General features: G+C 49.9%; 1 protein-coding gene across 1 annotated transcript in view; it reads left to right on the forward strand.

Annotated features, from left to right (window-relative positions):
- LOC144784940 (uncharacterized) overlaps window positions 1-16,508 on the forward strand; it is a 327,184-nt gene that overhangs the window by 272,195 nt on the left and 38,481 nt on the right. The window contains exons 16-17 of the mRNA XM_078664054.1: window positions 3,881-3,949; window positions 5,013-5,075. Of these exons, the coding sequence (XP_078520180.1) occupies window positions 3,881-3,949; window positions 5,013-5,075 (132 nt within the window). The remainder of the gene's footprint in view (window positions 1-3,880; window positions 3,950-5,012; window positions 5,076-16,508) is intronic.

Below are 16,508 nucleotides of genomic sequence, written 5' to 3' on the forward strand. Positions count from 1 at the left end.
TCCTCTGTAAGGAGATTGATACGTCTTTGAGCTCTTGATGTGCATCACACATTACCCCCAAATCTCCGATAAAAGAATAGTTTGTAAGCTTCTTCAAGAGACCTTCATACTTACTCCGGTCTCTTATGGGTCTGGATGGGTCTTTAGAAGCTTCTCAAAATGTTTGCACGAGGCTGGGAAGCAGTTCCAAACAGCTTTCACAGATCTGTAACTGGATGCGACCCATCTAGTATCAAGCATTTTCCCTATCTTCTGAAGCTGTACACAGTGCTCGCTGGCGGCAAGATTTAGCTCTCTCTGGTGTTTTGGTGACATGCTGTATGTGGCATACAATGAGTCCATGAAAATCTTGAAGGGATTGACCCCGGCAACCTCATCAACTGTATCTGCCAGAGCAAGGTCTAGTCTGTGACTCAAACAGTGCCAAGTCAGTACCAGATTTGGAAATACTGATTTCATCAACGCTACTACTCCTCCTTTTGTCCCAAACATTACTGCTGCTCTATCTGAACATACTGCAATCAAGATATCATGTAGCAGACTTTTTGTGAGTCCAACTTTTTCGAAGTAGCTTAGGAGAGCTGTCTTTGCGCCAAGGGCATTTGCTTATGCCAGCTCCAGCAGGCCGAAATAGATGGTCACTGGGGTACTTTCATTTCCAAAAATGCACAGGAACTGAAGGTCAGCTCCCAGACACTCAGCACGGATTCCTTCTTGATCACGAAGTTTCCTAATCTATTTTTACTGGGGCTCCAGTCCTACTTTTATACCCCAAAAGTCTTTGTCCTTCTTGTGTGAGGGGTCCTGGGCCCAATCTAAACCACTTCTGGGTGCAATCTGCCAGTGCGCCTCTTCTTCCTGTGTGAGTGTGGGCCGGGGCCATCAGATGCACCGCAGGAGGTGGAGCCAGCATTGCCTGCCTGTCACAATGCTGGCTCCACCTCCTGCGGTGCGTCTGATGGCCCTGGCCCACACTCACAAAGGTGGCAGAGTGCACCCATCTGCATGTAGAGTACATGCAGATGGGTCTATTCAGCCTTGTGCTGACTCAGCCAGCCTCCTGGAGCCGCCCCCAGCCCTTGTCACTCACAAACCAGACAGTCAATTCACAACCAGGAAGAGGCACACAGAAAGGTTGAACAGGAAAATAGTCACTTTCTAAAAGTGCTATTTCCAAACTTAGAATTTAAAACCCATCTTCACTCAAGGATGTGTTATTAAATTCTGAGTTCAGGGATACCAGATTCCATACCTCTATCTTGCCGTTATGGGAAGATGTGCAGGGAAACATGTCACACAGCATTCCCCATGTTATCCTATGGGCAAGATAGCCTTTCAATAGTGAAAAACGAAATGGGCAGTATTTCACTATCAAGACATGTTACCCACACTAGTAACAACAAACAAAAACCGGGACATCTGCTCACCCTCACTTTGACCTTTAAGGCCCGAAAATAGAGCCCCCTAGAGCCCCCTTTCGAGGCCCGTCAAAAAAAACTGGGTGGGCCCAGACGCCACCACCCCCCCACTTAAATTCCTGGGTCTTTGTAGACTCTCTGCCTCTCATCAGTGGTTTGCTGTTCTTGCAGTGCTCAGTCCACAGGACCCTAGAGGTCTTCATGGCCTCTCGTCGTTAGTTATGTGCTATTCGTGCAGTGCCTCAGTCACGTGACGGTGCTGATGGTGGGTGCCTGGCAGATGATAACCAGTGCAAGGGCCATGTTGGCTTAGCGCTCTATGACTGGGAGCCAGATGCACTGGAGTCTGGACTGGGTGTGGCTGGTGCCATGATGGTACAATGCAGTGTGACTGGGAGGCCATGTGCATTGGGGGTCTGTATGGTGTGTATTATAGGAGAAGGCCCACTGTGGGTGCCCTCTGTGGGTGCCCTCTGTGGCCAGCAGAGCCCTTACTACCACGTGTGAATAGGAGAGAGTTTAAGTCAGGCGCAGTTATAGTTGAGGCCAGCATTGATTTACAGAGAGGCAAGTACTGGGTGAAGACAGACACTCCTGACCTATAGTACAGAGAGCCCTGGTAGCTGCACCTCGAGGAGATTACCTTTACCTTTCCCTTAACCCCCGCCACCCAGACAGCCCTTGAGCCCACCCATGGCTGCAAACTCATAGCGGAGAGGGAGGCTGGGCCACTGAGCCACCGGACACCCCACTTCCACTACCACGTACATCTGCAGGGTTAGGCTAGGCCACTCACTAGTAAAGAATGTTTGGGGGCCACATAGGCTTGACGTGACCCCCCTGGTGGCCACGGAGGCCTGTGGACGCTGTCAAGCTGTTACTGGGCTTGCCAAATGTCTTGCTGGGCGTGGGGAAATGTGAATAGTTAATTAAACGTGGAACTGGCAATTCCTGCTACTGTTCTATTGGAAAAGGAAATGTACATGACCGGAAGTTGGTGCTGACAACACCTGTATTGTAATTGCCCGTAGGGCAGAGACCAAACTGCTTCCTTACACAAAAGTCTTGTAAGGGGCTATCCACTGTGTAGAAAAAACTGTTCTCTTTGCCCTGTGCTGCATCACTGACAGTCATATTGATAGTCATTCCAGAAAGGCATTGATATGCATTCCAGATAGGCATTGATAGACATTCCAGATAGGCATCGATAGGCATTTCCCATATGGTTTGATAGGCATTCCAGATATGCACTGGTAGGCATTCCACATATGCACTGGTAGGCATTTCAGATATTCACTGGTGCGCATTCCAGATAGTCATTGATAGGCATTCCAGATAGGCATTGATAGGCATTCCAGATATGCATTGGTAGGCATTCCAAATAGGCTTTTCTGATAGGCATTGATAAGCATTGTAGATAGGCATTGATAGGCATTCCAGATAGGCATTGATACTGATAGACATTCCAGATAGGCATTGGTAGACATTCCAAATAGGCATTGATAGACATTCCAGATAGGCATTGATAGGCATTCCAGATAGGCTTTGATAGGCATTTCCCATATGGATTGATAGGCATTCCAGATATGCACTGGTAGGCATTTCACATATGCACTGGTAGGCATTCCATATATGCATTGGTAGGCATTCCAGATATGCATTGGTAGGCATTCCAGATAGGCATTTCTTATATGCATTGATAAGCATTGCACATATGTATTGATAGGCATTCCAGATAGGCATTGATAGGCATTACAGATAGGCATTGATAGGCATTTCCAATATGAATCGATAAGCATTCCAGATAAGAATCAATAGCTATTCCAGGTATGCATTGATCGGCCTTTCAGATATGCATTGATAAGTATTTCAGATATGCACTGATAGGCATTCCAGATAGGCACTGATGGCATTCCAGATAGGCACTTCTAGGAATTCCAAATAGGCATTAATAAGCATGTGCAGGCATTCCAGAGATACATTGACAGGCATTCCAGATAGGCATATATAGGCATTCCAGAATGTTTGATAATGCCTGCTTGGGTTTTGAGACATATTATGACATAATTTCCTGGATGACTACTTCAAATCCTAATATCTTGAAAGCTGCCTACTAGGGCCAGCTTGTGCAGTGCATTTGGTTATTATTTGGGATGGACTCTCTGAGGGCCAATCAACAAGAAGCAGAACTCCCATTGGTCCACCTCCAACTAAAGTGTGCAGCATAGGCAGCAATCTATGTAAACCCAGGGGACACTGACATAGATAATCATATCTTATCTATCTTCAGCCTCTGTGAAGGCCATCCCAGCTCGGGTCAGATATAATATTGGGCGCTCGCACACAAATATACCCACACTCTCATTGTCTTTCACACACACTCCTGCTTATGGTAAGGCCTTTGTACAGATAGAATGAGGGATGTATCCAGAAATATTGACTCCTTTGCTTCTGTTTCTCAGTAGAGAGAAGAGGACAGAAGCCCCAACACCCGCTCCGCGGGCTGACAACAAGGACCAGCTCTCTTCCAGGTAACTCCCACCCGCCGTCTCTTCCCTTCCACAAGGGCCTGTCCCTTTACATCCCCTGGCAGGTGTGAGTGGCTCATCCAATCCTGGTTGCTGCTTTTGCATCGTGGTGCTGCTGGTTTGGCCGTAAATAGCAGTCCTACGAGTGTCAGGTACAGATGAAAGATAGTGTAATGGTGAGAGACACCTCTCGTAGGTCCAAAATACTTTGAGGTTTATTGATGGGCCCTTGCGCCACTATTGCGCCGCCGGTGCTTCATTTTTTGTGACGAACCAGCGGTGTAAGAAATGCGCCATGTTGCGTCATATTTACAAAGTGATGCATCTAGGTAGATGCGTCACTTTGTAAACCCCTGCGCCACATTATACCTGCGCCAGGTGTAATGTATGCGGGGGGCGTTCTGACGCATGAAAGGGTCGTAGAAGTGATGCAGTGAAATCTATGAGATTTCACTGCGCCACTTCTAGGATGCAAATGCGTCAATATCTTACATCTGCCTCACAGCAGGCGTAAGACTGACGCAGGCACATTTAACATCGGACTTGCCCATGTGTAATGAACCATTGCTGGAGTTGCGTCCCTTTTGTGACACACTCCAGCCATGCGTAATTTTTATGCTTACAGATACGTCAGAAATACTGTCATATCTGTAACGCCTTGCGACATGATGCGTCATAATGTAAAAATGACGCATCATTGGTGTCGCAAGGAGGGGGCAATGAAAAGTGACGCATCGCTGTTTTCTCACATCGATGCGTCACTTTTCATAAATGAGGGCCTTTATTCCCAACTCCGTTACCGCATGGGAGAAACAACCTCCTATACAACTCCTCTACAGCAGAACCGCTTCCAACCGCCCCTCTCCAGAACATATCCACCCCACCATTCTAGCATCTCATGCCCACCTTCGGCATTCCACTGCCAGCCAGCAGCGATACCCCAGACAGGACTTGAAGAGCTACTGACTCATGAAATGAGGCTGTGAGAGATCCCGGGTGTGTGAGGTGGCAGGGTGGGCGGGGTGCTTGCAATACCCTGACACATGTCTTCTCTTGCCCTTGATAGGGAGAAGAAGGTGAACATGGAGTCCCCTCTGATAGTCGTCTCACCTGAGCTGACATGGGACAGGTAAGATCTGCAGTCAATGTGATGGAGACTGTTCAGTCTATTGTGTATGTGTGTGTGTGGGTGTGGGTGTGTTTGTGTGTGTGTGCCTACATGTGTGTGTGTGTGTGTGTGGGTATGTTTGTGTGTATGTGTGTGTGTGTGTGTGTGTGTTTGTGTGTATGTGTGTGTGTGTGTGTGTGGGTGGGTGTGTTTGTGTGTGTGTGTGTGTGTGTGTGTGTGTAGTTGTTTCTAAATATCTTCTAGTCTGTGTGCACACTTGAGTGGATCCGTGTGTGAGCCTACTTGTGTGTGTGTGACAGAGACAATAATGTCATGTGAAATATCATTAGTGATGTCAACAAGGATGTAATTTTACATGTGATGAGTGTTGTAATATGTGAGATCACTGTATGGCAAGGGCACACATTATACTGAGCTCAATAAACAATATTTGGTGAATTTCAGTGTTTTTTTTGTTTTTAAAATGTTCGTTTTTAGATTATCACAATACCTAACTATAACGTCACTTCAACCTCTGTGATTGTTTAGTAAATTTCTGAGGGGTTTTTCAACGTAAACTAAAATCCTATTGCTATACCTAACTATAAGGTCACTTGAAACTTTGATTTTATCAGTGAATTTCTTGGTTATTTTTTAACGTAAAGAACAACTTTTTTACCATATCTAACTATAACGTCACTTCGGCCTTTGTGTTTTTTTTAGTGATATTCAGTTTTTTTTAAATCATATTCACCCAACTTTCTCACTAAGTACAGCTTGTGATTTTGTTGGCTTGAAGGGACAGTGTATAAGAAAAACTTGCACTGCGAGTACACAAAAGAAACTAAGGCATTGGCCGTGGTTTATTGCACTCAAACTATAAAGTGTTTTCTTCCCAGAGTCAGAACTCACAGCATCCTTGGGCCAGCAGGTAGTACCCGAGGGAACAGAGCACTTTCATAAAGCAATGTAATGCCTTAGATCGCCATCTAGTGGTATCATCAGATTATTGCAAAAGGCCCACAGACTGCCTTTCTAGATCTGGCCTTTAAGACCACTTTAGTTGTTTTGATTGACTATTGATTTACAAAATAAATCATGTCTAACATACATTCACAGAGGGAGTTTTGATCAGCAGGTCTCGTCAATTGGTCTGTTGAATTGTCAGTGTAATTTTGCTTCCATCCCCCACAGCATGGGTCAGCTGCTCATCCCACTCTATCCACTGGCTCCCTTCACTTTGAGTGACTGCACAAAGCTTGTTCATTTTGTTTACTTCCGCTCTAAAAAAAGGTCCTTTCTTCTCAATGACAAAGCTCAGATTCAGCCTTAAAGTTCTTGTGTCAGAACTTCCATGTATCCCCTTGGCTCCCGTGTCTCTATTGTCCACCCCAAAATTGTTCCCCCCCGTCTTCCTTTCCCCTTTCTCCTCTACTGCTGTTTATAAACCCGCTCCTGTTCTGACTTCCATCATCTTTGTGGCTATGTGGGATACACCTTCATTCCTGAAGTGACTCCAGCCTGTAAATCAACAGTGCAGACCTGACTCAGTTTAGGACTGAAAATGTTGACTCAAAAAAGAAACCAGGGGAGTGAAGGGGACAAAAGACTGACTGTCAGCCCACACTGACAGTGCAATGAAGAGAGTGAGGACATAAACCATGGAACTCTCCCCTGGCTCAGGTGCGTCCCAATGGGTGGTACCCACTGGCTACAACTGGACAATTAAGATATATGTGATCTGACTTCCGGGTTATGGCTCGACACTTGCAGGGTCCGGCGTCATACCTGTAGGATATTAGAGGACTCCTCTAGGACATGCCAGCACACCTGTGGAATAAACCAGCGCACCTGTAGATTATTCCACAGTGCCTGTGAGGCCTGCCAGGGCACCTGTGGAATGGACCAGCACACCTGTGAATTATTCCACCGTGCCTGTGGGGCCTGCCAGGACACCTGCGGAATGGACCAGCACACCTGTGAATTATTCCAGTGTCTGTGGGGCCTGCCAGGGCACCTGTGGAATGGACCAACACACCTGTGGATTATTCCACAGTGCCTGTGGGGCCTGACAGGACACCTGTGGAATGGACCAGCACACCTGTGAATTATTCCACAGTGCCTGTAGGGCCTGACAGGACACCTGTGGAATGGACCAGCAAAACTGTGGATTATTCCACAGTGCCTGTGGGGCCTGCCAGGACACCTGTGGAATGGACCAGCACACCTGTGGATTATTCCACAGTGCCTGTGGGGCCTGGTCGCAAGGACACCTGTGGAATAGACCAGCACGCCTGTGAATTATTCCACCGTGCCTGTGGGGCCTGCCAGGACACCTTTGGAATGGACCAGCACACCTGTGAATTATTCCACAGTGTCTGTAGGGCCTGCCAGGACACCTGCGGAATGGACCAGCACACCTGTGGATTATTCCAGTGTCTGTAGGATCTGCCAAGACACTAGTGGAATGGACCAGCACACCTGTGAATTATTCCACAGTGCCTGTGGGGCCTGACAGGACACCTGTGGAATGGACCAGCAAAACTGTGGATTATTCCACAGTGCCTGTGGGGCCTGCCAGGACACCTGTGGAATGGACCAGCACACCCGTGGATTATTCCACAGTGCCTGTGGGGCCTGCTCCAACACCTGTGGAATGGACCAGCACACCTGTGAATTATTCCCCAGTGCCTATGGGGCCTGCCAGGACACCTGTGGAATGGTCCAGCACACCAGTGGATTATGCCACAGTGCCTGTGGGGCCTGCCCCAACACCTGTGGAATGGACCAGCACACCTGTGAATTATTCCCCAGTGCCTGTGGGGCCTGCCAGGACACCTGTGGAATGGACCAACACACCAGTGGATTATGCCACAGTGCCTGTGGGGCCTGCCAGGACACCTGTGGAATGGACCAGCACACCTGTGGATTATTCCACTGTGCCTGTGAGGCCTGCCAGGGCACCTGTGGAATGGACCAGCACACCTGTGGATTATTCCACTGTGCCTGTGAGGCCTGCCAGGGCACCTGTGGAATGGACCAGCACACCTGTGGATTATTCCACCGTGCCTGTGAGGCCTGCCAGGGCACCTGTGGAATGGACCAGCACACCTGTGGATTATTCCACAGTGCCTGTGGGGCCTTCCAGGACACCTGTGGAATGGACACGCACACCTGTGAATTATTCCACAGTGCCTGTGAGGCCTGCCAGGACACCTGTGGAATGAACCAGCACACCTGTGAATTATTCCACAGTGCCTGTGGGGCCTGCCAGGACACCTGTGGAATGAACCAGCACACCTGTGAATTATTCCACAGTGCCTGTGAGGCCTGCCAGGACACCTGTGGAATGGACCAACACACCTGTGGATTATTCCACAGTGCCTGTGGGGCCTGCCAGGACACCTGTGGAATGGACCAGCACACCTGTGAATTATTCCCCAGTGCCTGTGGGGCATGCCAGGGCACCTGTGGAATGGTCCAGCACACCTGTGGATTATTCCCCAGTGCCTGTGGGGCCTGCTCCAACACCTGTGGAATGGACCAGCACACCTGTGAATTATTCCCCAGTGCCTGTGGGGCCTGCCAGGACACCTGTGGAATGGTCCAGCACACCAGTGGATTATTCCACAGTGCCTGTGGGGACTGCTCCAACACCTGTGGAATGCACCAGCACACCTGTGGATTATTCCAGTGTCTGTAGGACCTGCCAGGACATGAGTGGAATGGACTAGCACACCTGTGAATTATTCGACAGTGCCTGTGGGACCTGCCAGGACACCTGTGGAATAGACCGCACACTGGTGAATTATTCCACAGTGCCTGCGGGGCCTGCCAGGGCACCTGTGGAATGGACCAGCACACCTGTGGATTATTCCACAGTGCCTGCGGGGCCTGCCAGGACATCTGTGGAATGGACCAGCACACCTGTGGATTATTCCACAGTGCCTGCGGGGCCTGCCAGGACACCTGTGGAATGGACCAGCACACCTGTGAATTATGCCACAGTGCCTTTGGGGCCTGCCAGGACATCTGTGGAATGGACACGCACACCTGTGGATGATTCCACAGTGCCTGTGGGGCCTGCCAGGACACCTGTGGAATGGACCAGCACACCTGTGGATTATTCCAGAGTGCCTTTGGGGCCTGCCAGGACATCTGTGGAATGGACCAACACACCTGTGAATTATTCCACAGTGCCTGGGGGGCCTGCCAGGACACCTGTGGAATGGACCAACACACCTGTGGATTATTCCAACGTGGCTGTGGGGCCTGCCAGGACACCTGTGGAATGGACCAGCACACCTGTGAATTATTCCCCAGTGCCTGTGGGGCCTGCCAGGAGACCTGTGGAATGGTCCAGCACACCAGTGGATTATGCCACAGTGCCTGTGGGGACTGCTCCAACACCTGTGGAATGGACCAGCACACCTGTGGATTATTCCACAGTGCCTGTGAGGCCTGCCAGGACACCTGTGGAATGAACCAGCACACCAGTGGATTATGCCACAGTGCCTGTGGGACCTGCCAGGACATGAGTGGAATGGACTAGCACACCTGTGAATTATTCCACAGTGCCTGTGAGGCCTGCCAGGACACCTGTGGAATGAACCAGCACACCAGTGGATTATGCCACAGTGCCTGTGGGACCTGCCAGGACACCTGTGGAATGGACCAGCACACCTGTGAATTATTCCACAGTGCCTGTGGGGTCTGCCCCAACACCTGTGGAATGGACCAGCACATCTGTGAATTATTCTACATTGCCCGTGGGGCCTGCCAGGACACCTGTGGAATGGACCAGCACATCTGGGAATTATTCCACAGTGCCTGTGGGGCCTGCCAGCACACCTGTGGAATGGACCAGCACACCTGTGGATTATTCCCCAGTGCCTGTGGGGCCTGCCAGGAGACCTGTGGAATGGTCCAGCACACCAGTGGATTATGCCACAGTGCCTGTGGGGACTGCTCCAACACCTGTGGAATGGACCAGCACACCTGTGGATTATTCCAGTGTCTGTAGGACCTGCCAGGACATGAGTGGAATGGACTAGCACACCTGTAAATTATTCCACAGTGCCTGTGGGACCTGCCAGGACACCTGTGGAATGGACCGCACACTGGTGAATTATTCCACAGTGCCTGCGGGGCCTGCCAGGGCACCTGTGGAATGGACCAGCACACCTGTGAATTATTCCACAGTGCCTGTGGGGCCTGCCCCAACACCTGTGGAATGGACCAGCACATCTGGGAATTATTCCACAGTGCCTGTGGGGCCTGCCCCAACACCTGTGGAATAGACCAGCACATCTGTGAATTATTCTACATTGCCCGTGGGGCCTGCCAGGACACCTGTGGAATGGACCAGCACACCTGTGAATTATTCCACAGTGCCTGGGGGGCCTGCCAGGACACCTGTGGAATGGACCAGCACACCTGTGAATTATTCCACAGTGCCTGTGAGGCCTGCCAGGACACCTGTGGAATGGACCAACACACCTGTGGATTATTCCAACGTGGCTGTGGGGCCTGCCAGGACACCTGTGGAATGGACCAACACACCTGTGGATTATTCCACAGTGCCTGTGAGGCCTGCCAGGACATCTGTGGAATGGACCAGCACACCTGTGGATTATTCCAGTGTCTGTAGGGCCTGCCAGAATACCTGTAGACTATGAAAGGATGCCTGTGCGTATGACAAGGCGTGAGTTATGCCATGGCATGTTTAGGGCACACCTGGCCAACTGTAGGACATGCAATGGCACCTTTAAAATATGTCCTGTATGAGGCAAGGCATCTGTAGGATATGTCATGGCACGTGCAGGACACACTAGGCTACATATATTATCACTGAGAGGGTCTGGAGGGCAGACAAAGCCACCTGCAGGCCACACCAGGGCACCTATAAAATGTGTCAGGATGTCTATGTATAAGACAAGACATAGGTGGACTATGCCAGGACTCCTGTAGGACACTCAAGGACGTCTACAAGGCCCACAAGGAAGCATGTGGGTCACGCCGGACTCCTGTGAGACACGCCAAAATGCCTGTAGACTATATCTCCTGTGTATATGAAAAGGCATCTGTGAGTACGTCAGGACAGATGGATGGCACGCGTGGGTCCTGTGTTCCAGTCCAGGACACCTCTAGCATATGCTTGTGTCAAAAAAATCTTGTCACACACCCTAAGAGTGTGAAAGTGTTTATTGACAAAATAAAAATGAATAGTCTGTGACTCAGAGTCATTCGGACTGGGGGTCACCCCTGAAGTGACCTTTGGTGACAAACTCAAAAAGTATAGACAAGATACACATGTAAATTACACTGCACAGGAGTTTTTAGTGTGTGGCACACAGTAACACTTCATAAAATAATATGAACAGGTGCCTGGCTGAGCTCATGAGTAGGGGAGAATGACCTTCAATTAGCAAAAAAAGTGTGAACAGTTTTCGGCTAAGCGCGTTGTTTGGTCATCCACTATTCAGTAGGCCATAGCCATGGGCAGGAGTATGGGCTGCGATTGGCTCTTGCGGGGCACTTTTAGGGTCAGGAGCGCTTCGGTCAGCAGGTCCTGGGTATTTTGGTTCTGCGGTGTGCTTGCAGTCTGGTGCCTGTACCCAGGTAGGCAGTCCATGGCACTTGACAGCAGAGTTGGTGATGAGGACTTGGTCCAGGTCGCGTCACACGGGTGAAGTGCAGACTTCCGCTGGTGGACTGTGCTCTGGACACAGTGTCTGGGCTATTGGTCGTGGCAAGCTTCAGTCGGGCTGGTGGGCAGTTCAGCTAGAACCTGTGAACGGGAACTGCTGGACATCAAACAAGTTATATCTAAAATTCTAGAGTCACATTTTCAGATGAATGCAAGTCAAGTAAAGCTGTGGACACAGGAGAGGTCTGCTAGATAAGATCTCATAAGAACTCAGTTTTATCATTTCGGAAGGGTGGCGGGAACTGACCAGGGTGGTAAGGGTAAGGAGTCAGACCATTTAAGCCAAATCTCTTCACCCAGTCTTGGACATGTTTTTTTCCAGAGTTCCGTTTTTCCTTTCGACCTTTCGAGAGGACTCAGAGTGATACGCACATTGGAAATGTTGTTGAATGCCTAAAGCCTTGCATTGCTCTTTGACAACAGTAGCCACAAAGTGACTTCCTTTGTCACTCCTGATCTGAAGCGGGATCCCAAATCTTGGAATAAAGTACTGTGGTAGTCTGCTAGCTGTGGGAGCGTTAACATAGGCACGCGGATAAGCTTAGATTCACCCAGAAAACAAGCACACTAATGCCAGCTCATAAACATCAGAAAAACACAACGGCATCTGGATAAAATTGATCTCCACATGGATGAAGGGACCCCAAGGTATAGGATGAAGAAGGGGTGCTATCAATAACCATACCAATACTGTAGACATAGCATTTGGCACAAGTATGGCCATATTGTTGAGCGATGGTAGCAAAGTTAGGTATCAACCAATTGTTGTCAGTGGCATGGATCAAACCATCTCACCAAACACGTACAATGCTATGAAGCGAGGCAAATTTGAGAATAATATCTTAGAGGCAGTCCCTCTACTATGTTTATCTTGGCATGGGCCATCGGGTACTTTTGACGTTCCTTTCTGACCCATGCGTTCTTTTCACTTCCCGGGGCCGGATCCTGCACATCAGCGAGATCCTGTAAGGTGGACGTGAGAGACCCAGCAGTTTGGGGTGCAAATCAAGTACCCGCAGATGCTGAAGACAAAGACCCGCTTCCAGCAGCAGAGTCATCCGAAGCATCGATTCTTGATACCTCATCAGGGTGGATCGATGGCCCCACATCTGACAACAGCAACGTTCTGGGGCAATAGGAGGGCATCAGCACAGCTTCCACTGAGCATCCATTTAAAATGGCGTCCTCAGTGAAGAACCGGTGCTGCTTGCAGAGGAGTCCAGAATCATGGGCAAGCCCAAATGTCTACTTTTGAATCACTGAAGAGTGTTACAGTCTTCTGAGTGGCTAGAATGCAGGTGCATGGAAGTATCAACTCCGCTTCTCGAGCAGCGGGCATGTGGAGGTAATATCAGCTCTCAACGATTTCAGGTATGGTCGAAACAGCATCATCAGCAACCTCATCCTCTCTGAGGCAAGAACCGTCAACATAGTACACAAGATCACCGCTAGGTAAAGGTGCGCCAGTGAGATCAATATGGGATTTGGGAAGGTGAACAGTGGTGCCCGACTACATATGTATAGGGTATCTTAACTTTTATTTTGCCCCTGGCGTCCTTCTAATCTGGTGTGTGCACACAGGCTGTCTATGCAAACTCCAAGACATGTCTTGTGCCCTGAGATTGGCACTAAGTTTACCATCCTAGGACTACGATCACTGTGCCTAGCATGCAAGGTGGCGGCGGGCATGTTTTATGATAGTATATAATGGACCTGACCATTTTATCTGTGTCAGATGGAGTGTTGCCTACTAACTCCTCTCATGCAAAAGTCTGGTATTACTTGAAACTGAGCCCTGTGCACTGACATCAGGTGTGTATGCCACTTGTGTGCATGTATAGTATACATGTTGTGCATGTGTGGGTAGTAGTACTGTGTGGGTGCATGAGTCTGAGTACTGAAGCAAGTGGCATCCATTATGGTTACCTCTGGTTTAACTTGACACAAGATGAGGGAAGAATACTGCTCCCCAGACAGAGCGGCTGCGCTGCCTGCTTTGCTGTGGTGATGGGTGGAGATCCAAACACTGAAGCGAGGAGGGTGGAGACAGAGCTGCCCTTAGACATTCTGTGAAGACTCTGGGGCATATTAGCAACGGCCAGCGATAATTATCGCTGTCCGTGCTTAGCGATAATTAGATTATCGTAGGCTATCTCTGCTTTTTATCGCCCTGGTAGCACGTAATTAACAACGCGTTACTCCAGGGCGATAAAAAATTCCAGAGATAGCGAGGTCATCGCAGGGAACATCGCTGGTTTTCCATCGATGTTCCCTGCAAAAGGGTGATAACTTTGCTGATACGACCTACAGGGGCGTATCAGCAGAATCCACCCCCTATGTTAGGGGTGGCTAAGTCAAGAATTTAGCAGACGTTAGTTTTTGGAGAAAACAGCAGTTTTCTCCAAAAACTAATGTTTGATAAAATGCTAGGGCCTCCTTGCTGATAGCGCGAAGCCGCGCTATTGATGTCCTGACATGTAGTGTATGTCAGGAACGCCCACTTTGCATCTCATTAGAGATGCAAGGGTAGGCGTAGTGCAAATGGGTGCTAACATGCGATTATGCATGTTAGGACCCACTTGTAAATAGGGCAATATTTTCATCTCCGCTTTTTTGGCTTTTTCAGCCAAAAAAGCAGGGATAACGCCCTTGTAAATGTGCCCCCAAGTTAGCAAAGTGCAGCTGACTGGTCTCCCTGAGCACCGCTGTTTGTTAACTAGAAAGGGTGGAGGGTGGGACAAGTTTCTGTCGTGCCAGGTGATGGGGATTCTGGAAGCCTGCCCCTTTGTCTCTCCCGGACTCCTTCTCAGAGAGCTGATGCCAGCCAGGTAAATGTAAATGTGCTGGACTTGTATAGCACACAGCTGCCCGTAAGCGTCCCGGCGCTTGCTTAGGGAACCCGTCCTGGTATTCCCCTGTGAGAAACCCCGGCAGGGTATCCACAAGGTGAAAGCCAGGCATCCCGCCACGAGGGGCCGTAGTGGAGATTAAGCAAGCTATTGCCCAGAGTCGCAGAGTGTGACCCCGTGAGTCGAGGAGGCACCGGAGCGAGAATTGTCGAGTCCATGGAATTTTGAGCCCGAGACCCGCCGAGGCGGGGAATCGAACCCTGGTCCACAGTCGATCTCAGCTTCCGGGTCTGCCGCCTCTAACCACTGAGCCACACTTCTCCACGTGCAGAAACCTCACCCTTCATCGTGCCCACGCTGGGGGCGCTCCAGTTTGGAGAGAGCCCCGGTGCCGCCTGCTGCGAGAAGCATCACTTTCCAAAAAGGCTGCATCCGAGAGCCCCCTGAGAAGAACACTAGAAAGAGAACCATCCCAGCCGATCATGAAGTGGAGACCGTGGAGCCACGTGTCCTTTCTAGGAAATGTGGGACCCAAACAACCCCACTTGGGTCCAATTCCAAGTTCTTCAGGCCCAAGGCAGAGAGTGCTCCACAGAGCACTCCCTGCTGAGTGACCAGGGCTGGGGTCTGCCTGGCAGCCGGCCTCCAGGAGCTGAGACGTCATCACCTGCAGCCTGCAGTTTCTGCTGGAGGAGCTGAGGGTCTGCCTAGTGCCTAGAAGCCTGCGAAAAGAGGGAGGGTGTCTGCCTGGCCATGCAGGAGGAGAACCTCTCCAGGAGGAGAGGGCCAGCATGGTAATGGCCAGAAGAACACGCAGGGAAACGGGACTGTCAGAGAGAGAGAAACTTGGTGCGACCCGTGCTGCAGAGGTCTACTTGTCTCTCTTTGCAATTACTGGCGGGAACTGAAACAGACTACATCAGCCTAGGGTAGGTTGCATCTACCTTACCAGGTGCCTCGGCCTCGGTCAGGCTGCAACCGCCTCAGCCTGTGCCCTGGACCATGTCTGGTCGCAGCCGCCGGCCATGCCTCCGCGTCGGCCCAGAGGCAGGCTACAACTGCCGAGGACCCCCACCCAGCCAGGACCTGAGAGGAGGGCGAGGGCAAAGGCTGTCTTTTCTGCCCTCTATGACAACGGGGAGTAAGAACAAGAGTGAACAGTGGGCCCATTGCACATTTGACTTGTGGGGAAATGTATCCTGCATCTGAGTCTTATTAATGCCTCTACCAAAGCTTCCTGGGAGGCCGTCCGGGGCGGGGCCACTCGGTGGGGGAACGCTCAGAAAGGAGGGACGCTGAGTAGTGCCCGCAATGGAGTCGTGATGAGGTGTATCGCATTTTATTCGCAGTAGGATTGTCTAGTATTAAGTATTGCTTTGTAATTAAAAGTTTGCTCTGTTACAAAAAGACAGGAGCTGCCTGTACATTGTAGCTACTGGAAGACAGTTGTGTGTGATTTTATACAAAGACGATGTCATGGACTACCGTGGCTGAGAAACCATTTCACCTAAACTGTTTAATGCAGCTCTGCAGGATGAGCGGCATTTACCATCTCATAGAAACCAATTCACAGAATGTCTTTTTTCGAAATTGGCTTTTGCCAAGTTTATCTAAGGTGAGGATTCCTCTCAGAAACATTTCGTATTTAATTCGGTGCTATACTCCAAGGCGGATTCACATCTTCACACTGTCAAACAATGACTTTGCAGCAACCCCTAAATATAAATAAATAACTGTATTTTGTAAAGCGCAAACTACTCACCCTTACGGGTCTCAAGGCGCTGGAGGCCGTCGTGTAAATTAAGTAAACTATTGCCCAGAGTCACATGGTGCTGAGCTGCCGCCAGAACCGGGGATTGAACCGTGAACTCTGTGCCCCAAAGTCAGCTGCCCTGG

This window comes from Lissotriton helveticus, chromosome 10 (assembly GCF_964261635.1).
Source record: "Lissotriton helveticus chromosome 10, aLisHel1.1, whole genome shotgun sequence".
In the NCBI taxonomy this organism is placed as follows: domain Eukaryota; kingdom Metazoa; phylum Chordata; class Amphibia; order Caudata; family Salamandridae; genus Lissotriton; species Lissotriton helveticus.